Source organism: Sus scrofa, chromosome 1, assembly GCF_000003025.6.
Source record: "Sus scrofa isolate TJ Tabasco breed Duroc chromosome 1, Sscrofa11.1, whole genome shotgun sequence".
NCBI lineage: Eukaryota > Metazoa > Chordata > Mammalia > Artiodactyla > Suidae > Sus > Sus scrofa.
In genome coordinates, this window is record NC_010443.5 from 248,093,113 (window position 1) to 248,118,141 (window position 25,029).

Consider the following 25,029-nt stretch of genomic DNA (forward strand, 5'->3'; position numbering starts at 1 on the left):
CATTTGCATGATTGTGTTTCTTGATTCTCTTTTGCTTCACTTTTCTTTTCCCACTTACCTTTTTGCTTTCTCTTTAGGTCAAAATGCAACTGCATTGGGGACCGGAAGTTATTATGGCCATAGTCCAGGATATTACGGTCAGCATATCGCCCCTAATCCCAAACCAACAAACAAGTTTTTTCAATGCAAGTTCTGCGTACGCTACTTCAGGTCAAAAAACCTCCTCATTGAACACACTAGGAAGGTCCATGGAGCTCAAGCCGAAGGGAGTTCGGTGGGACCCCCTCTTCCAGGATCCTTAAATTATAACATCATGATGCACGAGGGATTTGGAAAGGTCTTCTCTTGCCAGTTTTGCACATACAAGTCACCAAGGAGGGCAAGAATAATTAAGCATCAGAAGATGTATCACAAAAACAATTTGAAGGAGACCACTGCTCCCCCCCCTGCCCCAAGTCCGATGCCAGACCCGGTGGTGCCGCCTGTGTCTCTGCAGGACCCCTGCAAGGAACTGCCAGCGGAGGTTGTGGAGCGCAGCATCTTGGAATCCATGGTCAAGCCCCTGACCAAGTCTCGAGGCAACTTCTGCTGTGAGTGGTGCAGCTATCAGACCCCCCGCCGGGAACGCTGGTGTGACCACATGATGAAGAAACACCGTAGCATGGTCAAGATCCTTTCCAGTCTCAGGCAGCAGCAAGAAGGGACTAATCTGCCCGATGTGCAGAACAAGAGCGCCCCCAGCCCCACTTCCAACTCCACCTATCTGTCCATGAATGTGGCCAGCCGGGAGATTCCCAACACTAACGTCTCCAACTTCAGGGGCTCCATGGGCAACTCCATCATGAGACCCAATTCTTCTTCCGCTTCCAAGTTTTCACCCATGTCTTACCCTCAGATGAAGCCGAAGTCACCTCACAACTCTGGCCTCGTTAACTTGGCAGAGAGATCCCGTTATGGAATGGCTGACATGACCAATTCTTCGGCCGACCTGGAAACCAATAGCATGCTAAATGACTCTAGTTCCGATGAAGAGTTAAATGAAATAGACAGTGAGAATGGTTTAAATGCTATGGATCACCAGACAGCAGGCATGTCTGCAGAGCAGCTGATGGGCTCAGATGGCAACAAATTATTGGAGACGAAGGGGATTCCATTTAGAAGATTCATGAATAGGTTCCAGTGCCCCTTTTGTCCTTTCCTCACCATGCATCGACGTAGCATCTCCCGTCACATAGAAAACATCCACTTATCTGGAAAGACAGCTGTCTACAAATGTGACGAATGTCCGTTTACTTGCAAGAGCTCGTTAAAACTTGGGGCTCACAAACAGTGTCACACGGGTACAACGTCAGATTGGGATGCTGTGAATTCCCAGAGCGAAAGCATTTCTTCCTCACTGAATGAAGGTGTCGTGTCTTACGAAAGCTCGAGCATCAATGGGAGAAAGTCAGGGGTCCTGCTGGATCCCTTGCAGCAGCAACAGCCACCGCCACCCCCGCCACCCCCACCGCCACCACCTCCTTCACAGCCGCAGCCCCCGCAGCTACAGCCACCCCATCAGGTGCCGCCCCAGCCCCAGCCGCCACCGCCACCTCCCCCCACTCAAGTCCCACCTCTGCACCCCTACAAGTGCACCATGTGTAGTTACTCCACCACGACTCTGAAAGGGCTGAGGGTTCATCAGCAGCACAAACACTCGTTCTGTGACAACTTGCCAAAATTCGAGGGGCAGCCCGCAAGCCTGCCGTTGGAGAGCGAGACAGACAGCCACCCCTCTTCCAGCAACACTGTGAAGAAAAGTCAGACCTCAATTCTTGGGTTGTCCTCCAAGAACAACTTTGTAGCCAAGGCCTCTCGGAAACTCACTAATGACTTTCCTCTCGACCTCTCGCCCGTGAAGAAGAGGACCAGGATCGACGAAATAGCAAGCAACCTGCAGAGCAAAATTAACCAAACCAAGCAGCAGGAAGACGCGGTGATCAACGTGGAGGATGACGAGGAGGAAGAGGAAGACAACGAAGTAGAGATAGAGGTGGAGTTGGACAGGGAAGAAGAGCCGACGGAGCCCGTCCTGGAGGTGCCCACGTCCTTCGCAGCCCAACAGATCTGGGCGAGAGATGCCCCTGAGCCCCAGAAGGAGCCCACCTTCAGAACTGTCACCCACGATTACAACGCCACCAACGGGGCCGAGATAGAGCTCACCCTCTCTGAAGACGAAGAGGATTATTACGGCTCCTCCACGAACATGAAAGACCACCAGGTTTCTAATACCGCTCTGCTCAACACCCAGACGCCGATCTACGGAACTGAGCACAATAATGAAAGTACGGACTTTAGTGACTCGGGAAGGCTTTATTATTGCAAACACTGTGACTTTAACAACAAATCTGCCCGGAGCGTCAGCACCCACTACCAACGCATGCACCCGTACATTAAATTCAGCTTCAGGTACATCTTGGACCCCAATGATCACAGTGCCGTGTACAGGTGCCTGGAATGCTACATCGATTACACCAACTTTGAAGACCTGCAGCAGCATTATGGCGAGCATCACCCGGAAGCCATGAATGTACTCAACTTTGACCACTCGGACCTGATCTACCGATGTCGATTTTGCTCCTACACGAGCCCGAACGTCCGAAGCCTGATGCCGCATTACCAAAGAATGCATCCCACCGTTAAGATTAACAACGCCATGATCTTTTCGAGCTACGTGGTGGAGCAGCAGGAGGGGCTGAACACGGAATCCCAGACGCTGAGGGAGATCCTGAACTCAGCTCCCAAGAACATGGCCACGTCCACGCCTGTGGCCCGCGGTGGCGGCATGCCAGCTCCCTTCGCGAAAAACACTCCTTCCAAGACCTTTCCTCCAGAATGTGAAAACCAGAAGGACCCCTCGGTCAACACGGTTGTCGTGTATGATTGTGACGTGTGCTCTTTCGCGAGCCCTAACATGCACTCTGTGTTGGTTCATTATCAGAAGAAACACCCAGAAGAAAAGGCTTCCTACTTTAGGATCCAGAAAACCATGCGAATGGTGTCTGTGGACAGGGGCTCTGCCCTTTCTCAGTTATCATTTGAGGTGGGTGCTCCAATGTCTCCCAAAATGTCCACCATGGGTTCCCCACCCCCCCCACAACCCCCGCCACCAGACCTCAGTACTGAGCTTTACTACTGCAAACACTGTTCCTACAGCAATCGGTCAGTTGTGGGAGTCCTTGTCCACTACCAGAAAAGACACCCAGAGATAAAGGTTACTGCCAAATATATCAGACAGGCTCCTCCCACAGCTGCAATGATGAGAGGGGCCGAGGGGCCCCAAGGCTCCCCCCGGCCACCTGCCCCCATGCAACAGCTCAACCGAAGCAGCGCCGAGCGAGATGGCCTTCCCGTAGAGAATGAGATGTTCTTTTGCCAGCACTGTGATTACGGGAACCGGACGGTCAAGGGTGTCCTCATTCATTATCAGAAGAAGCACCGAGACTTCAAGGCCAACGCGGATGTGATCCGGCAGCACACAGCCACCATCCGAAGCCTCTGTGACCGGAACCAGAAGAAGCCCACCAGTTGCATGCTGGTGCCCTCCTCGAGCATGGAGCGAGACAAGACAAAACTGCGAGCGCTCAAGTGCAGGCAGTGCTCGTACACCTCCCCCTACTTCTATGCACTGAGGAAGCACATCAAGAAGGATCACCCTGCCCTGAAGGCCACAGTTACGTCCATCATGCGGTGGGCATTTCTTGATGGCTTGATAGAAGCTGGCTACCACTGCGAGTGGTGCATCTATTCCCACACGGAGCCCAGTGGTTTGCTCCTCCATTACCAAAGGAGGCATCCTGAGCATTACGTCGACTACACATATATGGCTACCAAGCTCTGGGCTGGGCCAGACCCGTCCCCTCCCTCCCTCACGATGCCTGCTGAAGCCAAAACGTACAGGTGCAGAGACTGTGTTTTTGAAGCCGTCTCCATCTGGGACATCACCAATCACTACCAGGCATTCCACCCCTGGGCCATGAACGGGGACCAGTCAGTGCTGCTGGATATCATTAAGGAGAAAGATGCTGTCGAGAACCCCATCCTGCCCTCCGAAGAGCTGGTGGGCCCTATGAATTGTGAAAACAGTATGTCGGCCCCCCTCATGGAACAGGAAGCCGAGTGCCCAGAGGACGCAAGACTTTCTCCAGAGAAGAGCATCCAGCTGGCGTCCGCCAACCCCGCCATCTCCTCCACCCCGTACCAGTGCACGGTGTGCCAGTCTGAGTATAACAACCTGCACGGCCTTCTGACCCATTACGGAAAGAAGCACCCAGGCATGAAAGTGAAGGCTGCCGACTTTGCCCAGGACATCGACATCAACCCCGGCGCCGTCTACAAATGCAGGCACTGCCCTTACATCAACACCCGCATCCACGGCGTCCTGACCCACTACCAGAAGCGACACCCGTCCATCAAGGTGACCGCCGAGGACTTTGTGCACGACGTGGAGCAGTCGGCCGACATGACCCAGAACGATGTGGAGGAGACCAGCCGGATCTTCAAGCAAGGGTACGGAGCCTACCGCTGCAAACTGTGTCCCTACACGCACGGCACTTTGGAGAAGCTCAAGATCCACTATGAGAAGTATCACAACCAGCCCGAGTTTGATGTCTTTTCCCAGTCGCCCCCGAAGCTGCCAGTGTCCCTCGAGCCCGAGATAACCACTGAAGTGAGCCCCTCCCAAGTCTCTGTGACCGAGGACGAGGTGGGAGAAGAGCCCGTGTCCACGTCTCACTTCGCTACCTCGCACCTGGTCTCCCACACTGTGTTCCGGTGCCAGCTCTGCAAGTACTTCTGCTCCACGCGGAAAGGCATAGCCCGGCACTACCGCATCAAACACAACAACGTGCGCGCCCAGCCCGAGGGCAAGAACAACCTCTTCAAGTGTGCCCTGTGTGCCTACACCAACCCCATCCGCAAAGGGCTGGCTGCCCACTACCAGAAGCGCCATGACATCGACGCCTACTACACCCACTGCCTGGCGGCCTCCAGGACCATCAGCGACAAGCCCAACAAGGTGATCATCCCGTCGCCACCCAAGGACGACTCGCCGCAGCTCAGTGAGGAGCTCCGGCGGGCCGTGGAGAAGAAGAAGTGCTCCCTGTGCTCCTTCCAGTCCTTCAGCAAGAAAGGCATCGTGTCCCATTACATGAAGCGCCACCCGGGCGTGTTCCCCAAGAAGCAGCACGCCAGCAAGCTGGGCGGCTACTTCACCGCCGTCTATGCCGACGAGCACGAGAAGCCGGTGCTGATGGAAGAGGAGGAGAGAGGCGGCTTCGAGAAAGCCGAGGTGGAAGGGAGCGAAGGGCAGGAAATCGAGTGGCTCCCGTTCCGCTGCATCAAGTGCTTCAAGCTGTCCTTCAGCACGGCCGAGCTGCTGTGCATGCATTACACTGACCACCACAGTCGGGACCTCAAGAGGGACTTCGTCATCCTGGGCGGCGGCCCCCGCCCGCAGAGCTCCGCCTACCAGTGCAAGCACTGCGATAGCAAACTGCAAAGCACAGCGGAGCTGACCTCGCACTTGAACATTCACAATGAGGAATTCCAGAAGCGTGCCAAACGTCAGGAGAGGAGGAAACAGCTTTTGAGCAAGCAGAAATATGCAGATGGTGCTTTTGCAGATTTCAAACAAGAGAGGGTAAGGATATGTTTTGATTTCCCTTCCCCCAGGAGGCCTCTCATCACTGGTGCCCACATGCACTTCTTCTGCTGCCAGCCAAACCGCTACGGGCTTCCTAGTGACTTAGCTTGCCAGAGAGCTCAATAAGTCAATTAAACATTTCGAGCTTGATTATCCCCCATTCTATGCTCACCCTGCTCCACAGCCCGTCCCCCTCCCTCCCACCCCTCCCAAGGCTCCCCAGGGGAGGGTCGGGTGGTTTTTCTGTATTTCTTTTCTGCCAAGTAGCCTTATCCGAGGCCTAGTTACACAGACAACGCTCGCTCTCTTTCCCACGGCAGTTGTGGGCCGTTAGTGCTTCTCAGCCGTGCCTTGGTTTGCAGTGTCCGCTCCACGAACCTAACATCTCCAGGAGTAGATTTTTTTTTTCCTCCTTTTTTTTGGTCAAGAAGTTCGCTAATGGCGTAGCTAAGCAACGTTTCACCTGCGTAGTTGAAACATTGGTTTGAAAACCAGATAACTGGGTGGCAGTGACGATGAGGCTTCTGCACCGAGATCTTCTCTCCTCACAAGTCGTAACCTATGTGGGTTCTGGAGACTTTGCGTAGTCGGCAGCGCGCCTCGACTCCGACGAATTCGTTATGTAAAAGTGCTCGCATATATCTCCCTTGGTTTTTAACCTGCTAATCCGCTTTAACGTAAAACCTGCTAGTAAGCTGCAAGAATAAATGCCGGCAATTGAGGGAGGGCTCGGAGTACTGACGGCTACCACTGTATTTTACCAGCCTTTTGGTCACTTAGAAGAGGTGCCAAAGATCAAGGAGAGGAAGGTGGTGGGCTACAAATGTAAATTCTGTGTGGAAGTGCATCCGACACTCCGTGCCATCTGCAACCACCTGCGCAAGCACGTCCAGTACGGCAGCGTCCCAGCCGTGTCAGCCGCCGTGAAGGTGAGAACTGGGAAGGTCTGGATGAGGATTCTTGTGTGGGAGCCGTTGGAATTGCTGGTTCACGCCATTGTTCAGAGCCACCCGGGAAAGGGCATCCCGGAACGTGGGCATTCCTGAGTTGTGCTGGGATCGCTCTGGCTTGTTTTGATTTCTTTACAGGTTGGATCCTCCTCGCCTTCCGTGTCTCGACCCGGTTGCGTTTCGATCTGGTTCCCCTTCCACGTGGCTAGTTTGGTGGAAACAGAAGATCGGGGCCTCTGGGTCCAGGAGGCTTTGGGTCGCCTTTCTGTGCTGAATTTAGTGCCGCTGGGTGTTTGCCCTTCCGAGTGGCCTGAGCTCTTGAGAGGAGTCCAGAGGGTTCTGTTTCCATCCTCTTCTGCTCCCCCCGCTGCCTGACTTCTTGTCGTTTTCTTCTGGCTGATGGGTGCAGACAGCCCGGCAGAATCTCTTTCACTTCTTATCCCAGGTCCCCGGAGGAGTGTAAGAAACAGGAAATCTAAAACCAAAAGTCTCCAAGTCACACTTGGCCCCGAGATCCCTTTTGTCTCCTCCATCCCCTCTCCCCCTGTTGCCGACGAACGTCTTGCCTCTTCCCTCGACCTGTAGTAGGCCACCTGTTTTGAACATCATAATCCTAAGATCAGCCACAGTTTCAAAAACCAAGCCACCATCTCTGCCTTCCAGAATATTGCTAATCAGCGGTTTTGAGCAGAGAAGTTATTTCAGGGCTCTTGCTTGCTCACTCTGGATACGGGAATGTATTTTTGTCATCTGCTCTTCTTGATCTTCTGGCCTGTCTTGCCAATGTGGCATGGAGGGAAAGCTTCTGCTCTTCTCATCGAAGACTGAAGCCTTCCGGCCAGCGGCAAAGCAGTGAGCGGCACCTGGGCAGCAGTGGTCAGCTTGCACGCCCCCATGGTGTGTCCCAGGCTTGTGTCCTGGAATCACTCAAGGGAGACAGATCGGTTCTTCCTGTGTCATCAGTAATCCAAGGAACAACCTCGAAACATGAGCGACTTAAAATCAGGCTGCTCCTTAATTTTTTGAATTAACGGCATGCCAATCTCCAATCAAGGGATGACTTTACCGGCTTAGGGTGGGGATGAGCATGGTGGCAAAGAGCTGGATCTTTCAGGCTCCTCATTTCCCGAAGATGTTCCACGGTTCCTAAGTGCCCAAGCTGTTCTGCTTTTTCCTCTTCCTTCCTCTTTAGGTCTCTGAGCCATAACCCTAACCTGCTTTATGTCAGTTTAGGTAGGACTGCAATTTCTTTTAAAGAAGGGAAATAAGTGAGTGAACTGTCTCCAGCGTGGGAGAGCCCCTCCGTCACGTTTCCCAGACAGTAGCAGCCTATGGCCGGATACGTTGTGCTCCCATCACCATCAGTGCATGAAAGAACGAAGGATGGCACTCGGGTTTGCCCCCCCTCTAGGGGGAGCCAGAGAGGCAGGGGAGGAAGCTTTAACAGGAAATGCTGATGAGTTTGGGAGAATGAAGGGAGAGGAGGAGAGCTGGGGAAATGATGATGGATATTTATTTTGTTGGTGGGGCATGTGTGTGTGTGTGGTTCTCTTAGCAGGAGGCGGAAGACCCTTCCCACTTGTTCCTGGATGGATTGGAAGCAGCCAAAGATGCCAGTGGCGCCCTGGTGGACCGGGTGGATGGTGAACACTGCTTGCTTGATGGAATGTTGGAGGATGAAACCCGGCCGGGGGGATACCATTGTAGTCAATGTGACAGAGTCCTGATGTCCATGCAGGGGCTGCGTTCTCATGAGAGGAGCCATCTGGCCCTGGCCATGTTTACCCGCGAGGACAAGTACAGCTGCCAGTATTGCTCCTTTGTTTCTGCCTTCAGGCACAAGTAAGTGCTCATCAAGTGGCCGCAAGTGGTACCTGGGAGTGGGTGGCAGCCTGGGAGGCAGCTAAGCTAGAGCAGGATTACTGGGAGGAGTCAGAGGTTCATGCCTGCTGTTTAGTTGGCTAAGTAACCTTGAGCCACAGTTACCACATCTGTCAAATGGGTCCAGGAGCAGATTGTTCGCTTGACATCAGTTTGGCAAATTCAGGCATTTAAAATTTTTTTTACTTCAATTTTATTTAAGAAAATATTTATTATAATTGATTTACAATGTGGTGCCAATTTCAGTTGTATAGCAGAGTGATCCAGTGTGTGTGTGGTGTGTGTGTGTATGTATATATATGTATACACACATGTGTATACAATTCAATTTTATTTAAGAAAATATTTATTATAATTGATTTACAATGTGGTGCCAATTTCAGTTGTATAGCAGAGTGATCCAGTGTGTGTGTGTGTGTATGTGTGTATGTATATATATGTATACACACATGTGTATACAATTCAATTTTATTTAAGAAAATATTTATTATAATTGATTTACAATGTGGTGCCAATTTCAGTTGTATAGCAACTCTGCTAGTTGTGTGTGCATGTATGTATGTATATATATGTATACACACATACTTGTTCCCTTTCTTATATTATTTTCCATTATGGTCTATCCCAAGAGACTAGATATAGTTCCCTGTGCTATCCTTTTTTTTTTCTTCCATTTTTTTTAGGGCCACACCTGAGGCATGTTGGAAGTTCCCAGGCTGGGGTCAAATTGGAGCTGCGGCCGATGGCCTACACCATAGCCACAGAAACATGGGCTCCGAGCCTTGTCTGGGACCTGTAACATAGCTCACAGCTTTGGCAGATCCCCGACCCACTGAGCAAAGCCAGGGATGGAACCCGCAGCCTCCTGGATACTACTCGGATTTGTTTCCACTGCACCACAATGGGAACTCCTATCTATTCTGTGTGTAATCGTTTCTATCTACTAACCCCAAATAGGCTTTTTTTTTCTTTGTCTTTTTAGGGCTGTACTGGTGGCATATGGAGGTTCCCAGCCTACGCCACAGCCACAGCAATGCCAAATAGGCATTTTTTTAAATGACAATTTTAGAAGCATTGCTATGACCAGAGTGGAAATGAGTTTACTGGTGCATCTGTCAAACATTCATCTAGAACCTAACCATCATCTGAGGAAGTAAAGTTCCATTTGGGAACTTGAGTGGCTAAGAAAGTGAAATTAGGACTATTAAGCCATGTATCAAAGAATTGTTGCTTGATTTTTTTTTTTTTTTTTGGTCTTTTTGCCTTTTCTAGGGCCGCTCCTGCGGCATATGGAGGTTCCCAGGCTAGGGATCTAATCGGAACTGTAGCTGCGGGCCTACACCACAGCCATAGCAACTCGGGATCCGAGCCGTGTCTGTGACCTACACCACAGCTCATGGCAATGCCGGATCCTTAACCCATGGAGCAAGGCCAGGGATCAAACCCACAACCTCATGGTTCCTAGTCGGATTCGTTAACCACTGAGCCACAACGGGAACTCCTGTTGCTTGATATTTTTAAAAAGACCTGGAATGATTAAGTTTATCAATGCCAGAGAGACGCTTGAAGGACAAGGCGTGGGGTGGGGTGGGGGTGGTTATTTGAGGAGAGAGAGCTTCCCACTAGCTGGCACAGCTTTGGAGTTACAAATTTGGATTTTCGTGTGAGGCTTTTTGGGGTGAAAGGAAGAGAGGTGGCCTGAGAAAAAACTACCTTTTGTTGCCTGTCTGTCACAACTATATGACAGAGAAATATTCAGTAGTGTGGTCTACAGTCTTGGATGAAGGTGACTGATTGTGAGACTGACATGCTGTTTATTTTTATCGTAATTGAAAATAAATGATGGCTGTTTGCTTCTTTAAAAAGATAAAAGTGCTAGTTAGTGGTTGTTGAAAGGCAGGAAGAGGCGATGCTTCTACAGAGGTTAGGGTGGGTTGCAAACTCTTTTATGATTATCTAGAGCCTAATTTCTAATCTTTGTCATCAGATTCATGCCCTGGCCTAAAACTCATGTAATTTTCATCAGTCCCAAAAGTATTTGTTGGACAGCAACTCTCACATTTGCTGACACACAGAACCTCAGTTAAATCGTTGTGAATAAACGAATATGCACCGTGGCAGGCGCCGTGCTGGAGGCTTTGTGGGAATGTAAAGATGAGGAAGACATGGTTAGTGATCTCAGGGAACTGAGGGTCTCGTTGGGTTGTACGTCAGGCAAGCATACCAATGGCTTGGCAAAATAAGGCCCATCCATGTCTTTTAAAAAAATAAATCCAAACACTAGGAAGCTGCAAAGTAGGGAAGAGGTACATCCACTTTGGAAGAATCAGGGAAGTTTGATGGAATAGGGAGCATTTGCGTCAGATCTTAAAGTAGGAAGATGGCACTTGACTAGTTTGGGAAGAACATACTATGCAGAGTGAAAGATGAGGGAATAGGGGCCTGAGGAAGAATGGGAGGCTTAGGGGAGCCCAGCTGGTGGTTTGGTTGCTGATCTTTAAGTGATGTGTAAAGGGATTGTGGTATGTAAATCGTGATCTTGATATGTAAGGGATAAGTGATATGTGAAGGAATGGTGGAAGGTAAAGTCTGAATATTTGAGTAGAGGCCGTATTTGGGGTCTTTGAATGCAGAAGTCAGTGCTTTGTAATTGACATTACTAGCAAAAGGAAGACTTGGCGGGGGGAGCATCCTAATCACTAGCATGTATGGAGCCTCACCATGTGTCAGCCACTGCACTAAATACCTTCCAGCATTATCTCCTTTTATTCTCCAAAGAGCCTAATGAGGTATGGTCCCATATTATCTCCATTTTACAGATAAAGGAAGGGAGGCCTTTCAGTATAGAGGCGGTATATAGCTTGCCCAAGGCCACATGGCTTGTGAGTAATCGGTGGCATTTGATGGCAGGCAATCTGACTCTTGAGTTGGAAAAAAGATGGGGAAAACCAATTAGGCAGTGGGGTAGCTAATCCAGGAAGTTAGACTGGAACTTTGGGAGCAGTTGAGAGAAGGAAGATCTTCCTGACCTGGAAAGACTGGACTTACTAGAGGGGCTGAGGGACAAAGTACAGTCCAAATGGCAAGGAGATCTCCAGTCAGGTTGACTGACAGCTTGGTCGTGCCATTTCTAGAAACAGGGAAATGAGGAAGAGAATTTGTTTTGGATTAAAAAAAAAAAATTTGTGTGGTTGTTTTGGGCTGGTTGAGTTGAAGACAGTGGGACCTCCAGAGGGAGGTGTCCCAGGCAGTGGAAAGTGCTGCTGTGGTGCTCCGGAGAACATTATATGTTTAAATGGTAAGCAGTACCGTTCCCGTATGAGTCATTGAGAATGGAATCTAGTTCTCTGGGGCACTAATACAAATTAGAAGGTCTTCCCACACCTTGTTTGGTAGATTTATTATTTTTTTGAGTCATAATTATTACGAAAATAGTGGGAGTCCATGATAATTATAATTTTTTTATAAGTTGCTTCTGGAAGACTGATAGACAGCAGATGTAGTTGTGTTTATCAGAAGGCATGGCCAGCCTTGGGATCACATGACTTCCTTTAAACACACCTGCACATGGCCTCCATATTTACAACAACTTTGGAGAGAGATGGCTTGTGCCACATACTTTAGCCGCTTTGAAATCTCCCTACCCTGCTCAAGTGTTTGTGGTGGAATTAAGATTTAAGAAGGAGTTCCTGCTGTGGTGCAATGGGATTGGTCCTCTGCAGCCCTAGAATGTAAGTTCGATCCCCAGCCCAGCACAGTGGGTTAAAGGATCTGGATCTGATCCCAGGCCTGGGAATTCCATATGCCACTAGGTGGCCAAAAAAGAAAAATAAAAAATTTAAATCACCTGTTTGTACATACAAAATTTCTTTAATTGTCACCTTTTTAGGGAAATACCTTCAAGGACTATTTGATAGGCATTCCACACTGCCTTTACAGTAAACTTAAATTTGCTTGTATTTTACCTTTTCTTTTGGGATGCCGTCTGCCACATCTCAGTGCTCTAGAGAAGGGATAATAATTTAGAGGCGTCATCTGTCAGGACCTGTTATGACTGCCGTGTCTCTCAATCCAAAAGGATTTTTTTTTAATTTATCAATATTTTATTTTAATAATGATTCTTTTTTCCATTATAGCCAGTTTATAGTGTTCTGTCAATTTTTTACTGTACAGCAAGATGACCCAGTCACACATACATATATACATTCTTTTTCTCACATTATCATGCTCCATCATAAGTGACTAGATATAGTTTGCATCTATTAACCCCAGATTCCCAGTCCATCCCATTCCCTCTGCCGCCCCCTTGGCAACCACAAGTCTGTTCTCCATGTCTATGATTTTCTTTTCTGTGGAAAGGTTCATTTGTGTCGTATATTAGATTCTAGATATAAATGATGTCATTTGGTATTTTGTCTTTCTCTTTCTGAGTTACTTCACTTAGTAAGAGAGTCTCTAGTTCCATCCATGTTGCTGCAAATGGCATTATGTTGTTCTTTTTAATGGCTGAGTAGTATTCCATTGTGTATGTATACTACACATCTTCCTAATCCAATCGTCTGTCAAGGGACATTTGGGTTGTTTCCATGTCTTGGCTATTGTGAAATAGTGCTGCAGTGAACATGTGGGTGCATGTGTCTTTTTCAAGGAAAGTTTTGTCTGGATGTATGCCCAAGAGTGGGATTGCTGGGTCATATGGTAGGTCTTTGTATAGCTTTCTAAGGTATCTCCATACCATTCTCCATAGTGGTTGTACCAGCTTACATTCCCAACAATAGTGCGGGAGGGTTCCCTTTTCTCCACACCCCCTCCAGCATTTGTTATTTGTGGACTTATTAATGACAGCCATTCTGACTGGCATGAGGTGGTACCTCACAGTAGTTTTGACAAAAGAAATTTTGATCTATTCCTTCCTTTAGCTTCCCCAGTTCTTTTTAAGCACCATTGTTGGAAAGTAACAAAATGACTTTGAAACAGTTTAGAAATGGGATTTCTAGAAAACAGCCATGAGAAGATGTTGGATGCAATTTTTAATCTTGTCCTTTCCTTTTTTCTTCCTTCTACATCAAGTTTGGATCGCCACATGCAAACCCACCATGGACACCATAAACCATTCCGATGCAAACTCTGCTCCTTCAAGTCCTCCTACAACAGCCGGCTGAAGACTCACATCCTCAAAGCTCATGCTGGTGAGTTGGTGGTCTCAGTGTACATGTTCTGTGGGTTTGAAATCCCATGGTCTTTACTGAGTGAAAGTTTAAAGGTCTCTTGCTCCATACATGTGAGAATAAGCTTTTCTTGAGATGGTTGTGTATGCAGTTTTATTTTCATCTAATAATGAAAAATCGAAGAACGGCTGAAAAGCAAAATAATACTAGGTCCCCAGGCTACCCATGTTGTAGTTGATTCATATAGCTAACATGTACCTACTGACAGATTTGTGCTACTCACAGGTTTTGTTTTTTTTAGAGAAGTTTCTAAATTACCTAGCCTTTCTTGCCATGGAAAAGCAAGAATTGTTATATCTACTACAGCTAGTTTCCAACTTAAATAAAATTATAATCTTGGTGACATTCAAAGGGACAGAGTACTCAAGAGGTGTGAGATTTCCCATCAGATACGCTCAGAGGCATTTTCATTACCACCACTCCAGCCATAAGAAGTGACCTCAGGAGTTCCCTTTGTGGCTCAGGATGTGGAGAACCCGACATAGTCTCCGTGAGGATGTGGGTTTGATCCCTGGCCTTGCACAGTGGGTTAAGGATCCCACATTTCCGCTACCTGTGACATAGGTCGCAGATGCAGCTTGGATCTAGTGTTGCCGTGGCTGTGGTTTAGACCTGCAGCTGAACCTCCAATGTGACCCCAAGCCTGGGAACTTTCACATGCTGCAGGTGTGGCCCTAAAAGGGAAAAAAAAAAAAAAAAAGAAGTGACCTTGGGTCATGAGTGTCCAGGAGCTGAGCTGGTCTCCATTGCTCTATTATTCTATCTAATGGTGCTGGTCTCATGCACATCTCTTACCTACCGGGCTTTGCACTAATAAGCATGTTTTCACCTCATTTCATCCTCTATCCTAAAGGGTAGATGTTGTTGCCACCCTATGTGTCAGATGAAGCTACAGAGACTCAAAATTCAGTGTCCTGCTCAAGGCCACAGAGCCCATTCACTAAGAATTTGACTCCAGGACCAAAACCTCCATCCTTGTCACTAATGGGATGCTGCCTCTCTCTTTTCTGCTCCCCTCTTTTTTGCATATGGTGGAGGATGCCCACATGTAGCTAATCAGAACTCCATCAAGAGAGGAGAGAATTGTGAAGCTAGAAAGTCAGTGGGGGAGTTCCCATCGTGGCGCAGTGGTTAACGAATCCGACTAGGAACCATGAGGTTGCGGGTTCGGTCCCTGCCCTTGCTCAGTGGGTTAACGATCCGGCGTTGCCGTGAGCTGTGGTGTAGGTCGCAGATGCGGCTCGGATCCTGCGTTGCTGTGGCTCTGGTGTAGGCTGGCGGCCACAGCTCCGATAAGACCCCTAGCCTGGGAACCTCCATATGCCGCCGGAGCGGCCCAAGAAATAGCAAAAAGACAAAAATAAAATAAAATAAAATAGAAAGTCAGTGGGAGGGGTCTGGGGGTCTCCTCCCATGATATCCATAGTCTTCTCAGAAGCCCAACTCCACAGTAGCGTGTGGCCTGCTCAGAGGTGTTGATGGCAAAGGGAAATTGGGGGAATGAAAGCTTCAGAATACCTGGTGATACTATCGGAGATTCTTCTAGAGATCCAATCTCCTCCCTGAGTTTCCTCAGCTAGTATTTAGAATTCTAGTTCTAAATTTTTTAGTCAGTGGAGTTGTCGTTGTGGTTTACTAGCGTTAGAACCCAACTAGTATTCATGAGGATGTGGGTTCGATCCCTGGCCTTGCTCTGTGGGTTAAGGATCCTGCGTTGCCCCAAGCTTTGGCATAGGTCATAGCTGTGGCTTGGATTCTGTGTTGCGGAGGCTGTGGCATAGGCTGGCAGCTGCAGCTCTGATTCAATCCCCAGGCCAGAACCTTCCGTATGCCACAGCTATGGCCCTTAAACCCTTAAAAAATTTTTTTTCCCCAGTCAACTAGAATTCTGTCTCATTAGCTTCTCTTGTGTGGTTATAAAAACTGCCCAGAACCCAAGTCTGTGCTTTTGTTGCCTTCTTATACCCTGCGGAAAAACAACCAGGTCTCTTTGCTTTGAGTGCTGGGTCCTGTTGAACTGGCTCAATGCAGTAGAACTACTGAAGCCTCCTGGATGCCTTCCGCCCACTGGGGGTTGGGGGTGGGGACGGCAGGTGAGCTTTTCTCTATCTGTTAGTGTGTTTCTATCTCCCAGGACATTTTACTGAAGTCCGTGGAGTAAGAGGCTTCGGGGGTTCTAACCACTCTTTTCTGACTTGTGTGTATTGTAAGTTATTCAGCTGGGACACCATCCTGGTGAGTTTTTTCCCATAGATCTCAGCCTTGTCAAAAACACTTTACCAGTGGGAGTTGGGTAAGTGATTTGGCCTGTGGGAGGGACTTTTAAAAAGTGCTCCAGGCTGCATGCTGACTCCAGGGCTTTGAGCTGACCAAGCGGACTGGCCTTCTGTGCTCAGAAGGAAGCATCCGGAGAGAGGGAGCAGCACAGTCCAGTTCTCGGCTCTTCTTGGAGAGTTAGTGTCCATGACCTGGTCCTAGCTGCAGAGAGTGGCTTGGCTTGGAGGAAGCTAAATATTGTCCGAAAGACTCTTGCCTCGTCTGTTCTGGATGGAGTGCTTTATTTTAAAGGATAAAACCTAGTGTGTGTACAAACCAGATAGCTGGATTTGAATTCTTTCTCATGTTGTGCCACTTAAAACCACCCACCAAGGTTCATCCAGCCAGGTGTGCACCGAAAAATTGAGTGATGGAATAAGGAGAGCAGTCATGTGCTATACAATATGACATATATGTTTAATATTTTATAAACGCCATTGTTGCCGGCATTGTCCTGTAGCTACTAGGTGATGGTTTGAAGGGTGCGGAGTTGACTGACTGATGTTCTTGTCTGGGTCCCCTGACTTGGAGCTTCTCCTCTGCCCTGGGCTATAGCATGTTGCATCATTCAAGGTTTTCTGTGGGTCTCTTCAAGGCTTTCTTGGAAATGTACGCTCTGGGTGGTGGGAGGGGAGGGATCAGTGGTAAAAAGTAGTCTGAAGGCAGAACTTTGGATGTTGGGCTCACAGCAGGTGAAACAAACCACATAGTGATTTTTCAGGGTGGCATGGAAGAAGCCGTCTCAGCAGGGTAAAGACAAGGTTGGAGGTTTCCCTGCTCATTCTTGCTTTGCGTTAGTAAGTGTTCAGCTGGGGAGCACCTGTGCTGCCCGTAGTTAAACTTTCATTATTAACGATCCTCTCTTGTCCTCTTCTTCCTTTCCTTCCTTCCCTTTCCTCTCCTCTGGTTTTTAAATTTCACCTTAAAAATAAATTTAAAAAAACTTAAAAAAAAAAATTTATCTTATGGCTGCACCCGTGGCATAGGGATTGAATCTGAGCCACAGCTTTGACCTGTGTTGCAACTGTAGCAACACTGGATCGTTTTAACCCACTCTGCCAGGCTGGGGATCAAACCTGCGCCTCTACAGTGACCTGAACTGCTGCAGTTGGATTCTTAACCGAAGTCCTAAAAATAAATTTTAAGGAGTTCCCTGGTGGCCTAGTGGTTAAGGATTAGGTGTTGTCACTACAGTGGCTCAGGTTCAGTCCCTGGCCTGGAAACTTCAACATGCTGTGGGTACAGCCAAAAAAATTAAAAAAAAAATTTTTAAGTATTTTAAAATTTAAAAAACATACATGTTCATTAAAGAAAATTTGAAAATGAAAAAAAATAAGTTGGCCACCCATAATCTTATTATCTAAGGACCACTATTGTTAATATTTGGTAATATTTCCTTTCAACCATTTCCTCTGTAATTATTTTTCACAGTTGTGATTGTAATTTAATTGAAGATATCTTATGCCTTTTGATTTATTTTTCCGAGTGTCAGTATTTTATTTTTCTATGTTATTACAAACTCTTCAGGAATTTATTTTAATGAATGGTAATTCATCAAGAAAATATGCCCATGTTTAATTATTTCCCGGTGGTTGGAAATTTAGGTTGTTTTATACCCTTTTCAGGCATAAATAATGTCTATTTCTAAATAGAGATTTCTAAGTATTAAAGGATATTTCTTTAATATAAACTCTCAGAAGTGGAATGCAGGTATGAGCATTCTAAGCTTATTGTTATAAAAAAATAAAAGCAAGTTTGCTTTCTGAGTTGATCATACCAGTGTGTCTGGCCAACAATGTAAGCACAGCCATTTTACTCCCTTGCTGCTTCCAGTGCAATTCATTGAAAAGCTGACTTAAGACAAAGGTAAATCACACTGTCATTTAATTTGATTGTGGCAATCTGTGCTGTATTTTAGTGGTATAAAAATAATTAAAGGAAAAACACTAATTTCTACTTAGGTTTCCTTTTTATTGAAAAATATTCAGATTTCCTGCCGTGGCTCAGCTGAAACAAATCTGACTGGTATCCATGAGAATGCAGGTTCGATCCCTGGCCTCACCAGTGGGTTTAAGTATCTGGCATTGCTGTGGTTGTGGCATAGGCCAGCCACTGCAGCTCCAATTCGACCCCTAGCCTGGGAACCTGAATATATGCCTCAGGTGTGGCCCTAAAAGACCAAAAAAAAAAAATATATATATATATATATTGCAGATACACACAGACACAGACACACACACCTCTCTCAGTTAAAGAAAGGACTTAGTTTTGCCTGTTTCTGCACTGTTGATCAGGTAGGGAAAAGGAGTTTTATGTTGAGGTTTTGAACTGGTCCCCCAAACCCCATATATAGGATGTATGGGATCAAGACGGCGTGGACTCGGCCAGGACGCAGGAGGGTAGCACAGTTGTTTGCACTGTGCTCAGAAAGCCACTTCTAGACCCTTGGACTTATAAAGAAGCACAATATTGTCTATGGGTGATGTAAAGGCTGAAATGAAAACTGACACGGTCATTTCGAGTATCCAGAGGGAGGGGGCGAGATGGGAAGTCTTTCCAAGGAAGCTACGTTGGAATCCACTGTAGGCCCATCCCTGTACGCAGAGCATGAGATGAAAAGGGTTGCTTGACTCTGGAGCTCATGTAAGAGTTCCAGTCCCCAAGGAGCCCGGAGGTTGCAGGGGGTTGGGGGGCGGTGTGGGGGAGGGGCTGGTCTACCTCAGATCATGCAGCTTGAGACACGCTGTGTGCTGTGCACTAATCCTGTTGTCGTGTCCGCCCCCCCCCCACCACCTTGTCCCCTCTCCCCTCCTTCTCCTCTGCTGCCCCCACCGCCCTCCTCCAGGTGAGCATGCCTACAAGTGTTCCTGGTGCTCCTTTTCCACCATGACGATCAGCCAGCTGAAGGAACACTCCCTCAAGGTCCACGGAAAAGCCCTGACCCTCCCCAGGCCACGGATTGTCAGTCTACTCTCCTCACACGCCCACCACTCCTCCCAAAAAGCCACCCCGTCTGAAGAAGTGGAAGACTCCAATGGTAAAATCGGGCTTCCAAGCCAAATCGGCCAATTGGGGTGGAGGTGGGCTGGAGTGGCTGGCCAGTCCTTCTTTCTGGAGGAAAATCTAAATGCCAACATGATGGTTCAAGTGAAGGAAGAAACGTGAAAGGGTTGCAGCTGTATAGAAGTTGGAGTTGGAGGGTGCAGTGAAGTTGGTGAGCGTCTCTTTGGGGCCGTGGCAAAATGCACTGCTCTTGGAAGGAGCCTGTTGTGTGGGGTGGGTTCATTGGGCTGCTCCCGCTGTGGTTGTGAGCAAGAAAGTGGATGAAGGTACCAGGCAAATTTATGTCTCTGTTTGCTTATGTACTTACTGATACCCTGTCTTGTTCTAACAAACATGTGAATGTGCTGTGAAGTGTATGTGTGCTATGAGGTCTGTCAGTTGGGTCGTTTAATGACCCAGAATTCTGACTAGGAATGAGAGGGTGAGTGGATGGGACCGTGGGTCGGATTGGCTCATGGGAATATTTAGGGGTAAGAGTTCCTGTTGTGGTATAGTGGAAATGAATCTGCCTAGTATCCATGAGGATTCGGGTTCGATCCCTGGCCTCACTCAGTGGATTAAGAATCTGGCATTACTGGAGTTCCCGTCGTGGCGCAGTGGTTAACGAATCTGACTAGGAACCATGAGGTGGCGGGTTCGATCCCTGGCCTTGCTCAATGGGTTAAGGATCCTGCGTTGCCGTGAGCTGTGGTGTAGGTTGCAGACGTGGCTCGGATCCTGCATTGCTGTGGCTCTGGCATAGGCCAGTGGCTACAGCTCCAATTCGACCCCTAGCCTGGGAACCTCCATATGCCGCAGGAGCAGCCCCAGAAATGGCAAAAAGACAAAAAAAAAAAAAAAGAAAAAGAAAAAAAAAAAAGAAAAGAATCTGGCATTACTGTGAGCTGTGGTGTAGGCTGCAGACGAGGCTTAGATCCCACATCGTTGTGTCTGTGGTATAGGCTGGCAGCTACAGCTCCCATTCGACTCCTAGTCTGGGAACCTCCTTGTGCCGAGGGTGGGGCCCTGAAAAGCAAAAAAAAAAAAAAAAAAAAAAAAGAGAGAGAGAGAGAGTAATGTAGTGATTTCTGAGAGAGCTGAAGAGTGTTGTAGGAGCCTCATTAGCAAGGAGGGTGTCACTGCCCACTTTGGAGCTTCAGACTAAACTGAGAAGCCCCGGAGGGGGTCTCCTCACTGGCTTTGTGACCAAAACTGTAGGAGAGGGAGCATGAGAGTGAGAGATGGCAGGCGAGCAAAGGCTGGTTTGTTGTCTTGATCAGACCAAGGAAGAGAAGGGTGTTGATTACTCAGCTCACCTCAGGTGACTGCAGAAGCACGTGCTTAGGCGAGGAGGGAATCAGTGGATGTAGAGGACCGAGAGCTTCTCTCTTCTGTGGCCCTCTCGTCCTTGAATCTCTTTGGCAGCATCTCTGGTAATCAGTTTATTGACCACGAGCTTGAATTCTTCTGGAGGTCTACTGTTGTGTCCTTGGAAGAGCATGGAGGGCTGGAAGAGAGTTCGTGGACTCTTTGGAACAAAGACTTGGCTCCGAATCTTGCTTCTCTCAATGCCAGTTGTGTTTTCCTGGGCCATCTTAGCTTCCTCTACTCACATGTAAAACTGAATAATGGTACCTATCCCATGATGGACTTGAGAGAGAATGAGAAAAGGCACACATGTCACATGCCTAATACAACACCTGACACAGAGTAGGTGCTTAATAAGTGGTCCTTTTATTCAGCAATTTACATCCTTTGATTGTAATTTTGGCCTTTGGGACCATTTATAACAAGTAGGAATTGGATTACTTTTAAGGTCAAGGTTTGAAGAGATTGACTTCAGGGAACCTGAAGATCTGACAGCCCAGCATGTCAGTGTGGTCAGGTTATCCAGTTAGCAAACGAGGCAATGAGTCATCTTTATTCACGAAGACAAATGGGAGGAAAAGGAAAGGTAAGTCCTGGACTCAAAGCTGCCTTTGTGGAGCTGTAGAACTTGGTGGCCTTTCCTTTGCAAATCAGTAAACACTAGTGAACACAGTAGCTCCTCACTCGGATTCCTGTCTTCAAGGGCTTCTGTTCAACAAAGAGGGCTTGTTGTTAGGACGGTGGCTTGTCATGCAGTAAGTACACGGCCTCCTCAACTGTTGTGTGGCAGTTTAGCCTGTGTTTGTTGTTTTCCAGGTCTCAAAGCCAAGGGCGGGCACAGGTGAAAGGCTACAGAAAATGTCCCTTTTGCACATTGAGATTCTGTCTGTTGGAAGAGATTGGTCTATTGCAACAAAGGGCAAAATGGAATTTTCATGTAAATTGTAAGGTCTTGAGTCACATGATCATCAGTGAATTTGCTTTCATCTGAAATGGAAGCTATACACCTGTGGGGCCATTTGGGTGAAACTGATCCGTCCCAACACCATTCCCAACAAAGGTTTTTCCTGGGACATTTCTCTAAATGTTGTACCTTCTTTTCCCTTTGTCCTCCGCCCTGGAAAGGTGGGTCTCGGTCTTAGGACACGAGAATCCCACAGGCCACTCACTGCATGGCTCGCCGCCTTCTGCATGAGCTCAAGAAGAGTTGAGCTCAGTCTACTTTCCGAGTCCATACCCTTTGCAACGAACTGTGCTGTGTACAGAAGGATCATGAATGAATGCAGTGCCATTTTGGCCATTGAGCTGCTAAAAACCAGAAGTTTAGAAGATATTATTAGCATGCTATTGAACTAAGCACAATCCTAAGCCTGAACCTTTCTGGGGGTGATTTCAGAATTCTTGGAAGCCAGACCTAGAGGGGAGAGTGTTTGCCGAAACATGCTGATGTAACTAACTCTTCACATAACACGGATAGTTTTTATTCGGCCCTGGCAAGATAATTTGCAAAATATAAAAGTGTTTTTCTTTCTCCTTCTGAAGCAAGAACATACTGCCTGTGAAAGCCCTGGGGGTGGGGGCGTGGGAGGAGGCGGTGGAGGGGAGGCGGGAGGCAGTGATGCTTTCATGAGGCCTCCACAGAACCTTGCTGTTTTTAATGTATATAAATAACCTGGATCAATGGATCAGCAGTGATTTGTTTAATTGGGGTAGGATAAACCCGAAAGGTTTAAGGTGGGATAAACAGAAGGCATCAAATGGGCTGTTCTCATGAATGAATAATTCTGCAGAAAGAAAAATTAATCGTTTATCCATTCAATAGATGCTTCCTTGAATCCTTCCGGTGTAGGTGTTGCAGAGTTTTGGAGGCCCAAGAATGACAGAAGAGGTTGAAAATGGGAAAGGCTGTTGGCTAGGGAGCCGAGTGGTGGATTCCTAGAAACAGCTACATCTGGGGGATGGAAAAACAGCTGTGGGGCTAGACAGTAGCCTGTAAATCATGCCTTGAATGGTGTTTGAAACACGCATGTGAAATCCAGTTGCACATTTTAAGAGGGAGAAGCTGTGGGGCTGTTGGCTCTCAGTAAAGCTTTCCCACACTGTGGATGCCAGGAGGCTCTGAACACAAGAAATAAAAATATGTTGCAGGCCTGGGGGGAGTAGAGACCCATAAAAGCAGGAAAATCACCAGCGCGTCCTTGGTTTTCTCAGTGCCTAGTGAGGAAGGTGGATAAAATGACCTGACATGCTCACTGCTGTTTGCAGTGGTCAGATGCTTGCAGTCTTGAGAGCAAGCTAGTCTTCTGAATTAGAGGATTCTTCCCAAGCTGCTCTCCCTCCCCCCTACCCAGAGGGGAGTGCTACCAAGGAGGGAAGCTGGGAAGGTGGATGTGGGGAGGCGGAGGAGCCATTTCACCCCCGCTGCCTGGCCGCGCACCTGTTCTGGACACAAACAGAGCTCTTGGACCCTAGGCTGTCAGTCTCTTGACATGTTTTACCAGCATGTGAATCCTTGATATGTTCTTCAGGATCAGTGGTTGGAAAGAAAAGCAGCACTGATTCTGTGTATAAGATAATGGGAAATGGTGTGCAATTGCTGTTCTAAACAATGCATTAAGGGGAATCATAAGGTTGTCAGCACATGGAAGTGCTCTGCTGTGTTTGTGTTTACTGGGTTCCTTCTGCCGTATAAAATAGAGGACTGGGTTTTATCAGGCTTGTTCCAAGTCTCTGCTTTCAGCACAGAAAAACACACATACATGCACATCTGTAAAGCAAGAAAGAAACTAGAACAGTGTCACATAATTATGAGTTTTGTTTAGATCTGAGAAGCTCTACAGTGCATGAGCAGCGGATGTGTAATTTAAAATTCATCGACATCCTTTGTAAGAAGTCAGGTCAGTGGTGACATTCCTTCTTTTTCTTCCCTTGAATTTTCCCAAAGAAGAGATGATTTTATTTCTTCTTCTAGCCAGGTATACTGTACAGAGTTGCCTGCTTTAGGAAATTGCTATTGTGGTGCAATTAAAACAAAAGTGAGATACTAAGACCAGGTGAAAAATAAGTAAGGTGTATGAGAATAAGAGAGTTTTTCAGTCTATGCCCTGATGGCAATCTAGGGAAAACACCAAGAACATTTGGTTGTGAAATCCTTCCCTTTACACAGTAGATCTCAACATAATCCATCCAACAGAGAAGTTTTTGCTAATATGAATTGGTAGAAAAAGGGTGAAGAAGGCTTTGTGGTTTTTGTTGTTGTGTGTGTGTTTTGTTTTTTTTCTTAAGCAAAGGTCTTTCTATTTGCAGTTGGCTTTTCAGTTCTAAACTCTAGAATAATATTTGATACGCACTATTTTTATCAAGACATCTCTCATCAAAGAACCTTGGACACTTCTTATTGTTGTAGCAAAATCCAGGTGCTGTGCATTGCATTCAGAGCTTACCACTTAGTCACACCTTCTCCATCCCGAGTGGCCTCGCCCACGGATACTTAATGTTTCCAACCCCGGCATCTAACTTCTTCATTTCCACCTTCATCCATATGAAGATGTTCTGCTGGGAACTGGCGAGGATTTCCTCTTGGTCTGCTTCTTTCTAAGGGTCTCTGATTTAATTTCTTCTAAAGATTGACATTTACGGCTCCATCGCTACGGTGATTCCTCCTCTATTGATGATCATCTTCATGCTCCTTGGTATTGGTGGCTATGCTCTTGGTTCTTTCCCCTAATCTTCCAGTGAAAGTCATCAGGTAGATACTTATTACATACAGAATTCTTTATATATATACCTACATATATATGTATATTTTTTTTTATTTTTTGCATTATAGTTGATTTATAGTGTTCTATTTCTACTGTACAGCTAAGTGACCTAGTCATTATTCTCCATCATGTTCCATCACACGTGACTAGATGTAGTTCCCTATGATATATATATATCTATCTCATTTCTTATCCCATACCAGCTTCTTTTAACTAACCAGTGATTTCTTGGAGGTATGAATTCAGTTAATTGTCCTGAGTCTCCTAACAGGCCTGACTAACTCCATACAACCAAGTGGTTTGGGGGTAAGTTGGTTTCATTTCCCTTTGAGAAGCAAGTTCAAAAGACAAACTTTCAAAGATGAAACCTTCAGATTGCTCTAGCAAAAACTTTCTGACACATCATTTCCTTTTTTTTTTGCTTTTTAGGACTGCACCCGTGGCATATGCAGATTCCCAGGCTAGGGGTCGAATCAGAGCTGTAGCTGCCGACCACAGCCACAGCCATGCAGGATCCAAGCCACATCTGCAACCTACACTGCAGCTCACAGCAACGCCGGATCCTTAACCCACTAAGTGAGGTCAGGGATCGAACGCACGACTTCATGGATCCTAGCTGATTTGTTTCCTCTGCGCCACAACAGGAACTCCTGACATATTATTCTGCAAGAGGAAAGCACCTTCCTTGGCAAAGAGTGTTTTCCCCTTTGTCATTGTTCCTGGATAACAAGATCTTCTGTAGAAGTGAGAAACTGAAGGTTGAGATGGAGGAGACAGGAAGTGTGGGGGTGCTGGGGAGA

General features: G+C 47.3%; 1 protein-coding gene across 16 annotated transcripts in view; it reads left to right on the forward strand.

Annotated features, from left to right (window-relative positions):
* ZNF462 (zinc finger protein 462) overlaps positions 1-25,029 on the forward strand; it is a 152,657-nt gene that overhangs the window by 63,977 nt on the left and 63,651 nt on the right. For 9 of the 16 annotated variants that reach the window (XR_002337179.1, XR_002337178.1, XM_013993738.2 and 6 more), the window contains 5 exons: positions 78-5,680; positions 6,448-6,612; positions 8,189-8,475; positions 13,585-13,703; positions 18,904-19,095. Coding sequence is in view for 11 of the 16 variants with exons in the window: in XM_013993738.2 (XP_013849192.2) it covers positions 78-5,680; positions 6,448-6,612; positions 8,189-8,475; positions 13,585-13,703; positions 18,904-19,095 (6,366 nt within the window). In the remaining 5 variants the exon portion in view is untranslated. Of the gene's footprint in view, positions 1-77; positions 5,681-6,447; positions 6,613-8,188; positions 8,476-13,584; positions 13,704-18,903; positions 19,096-25,029 lie in introns of those variants that run through there. The other 7 variants (XR_002337181.1, XM_021067213.1, XM_021067202.1 and 4 more) reach the window with 4 other exon arrangements.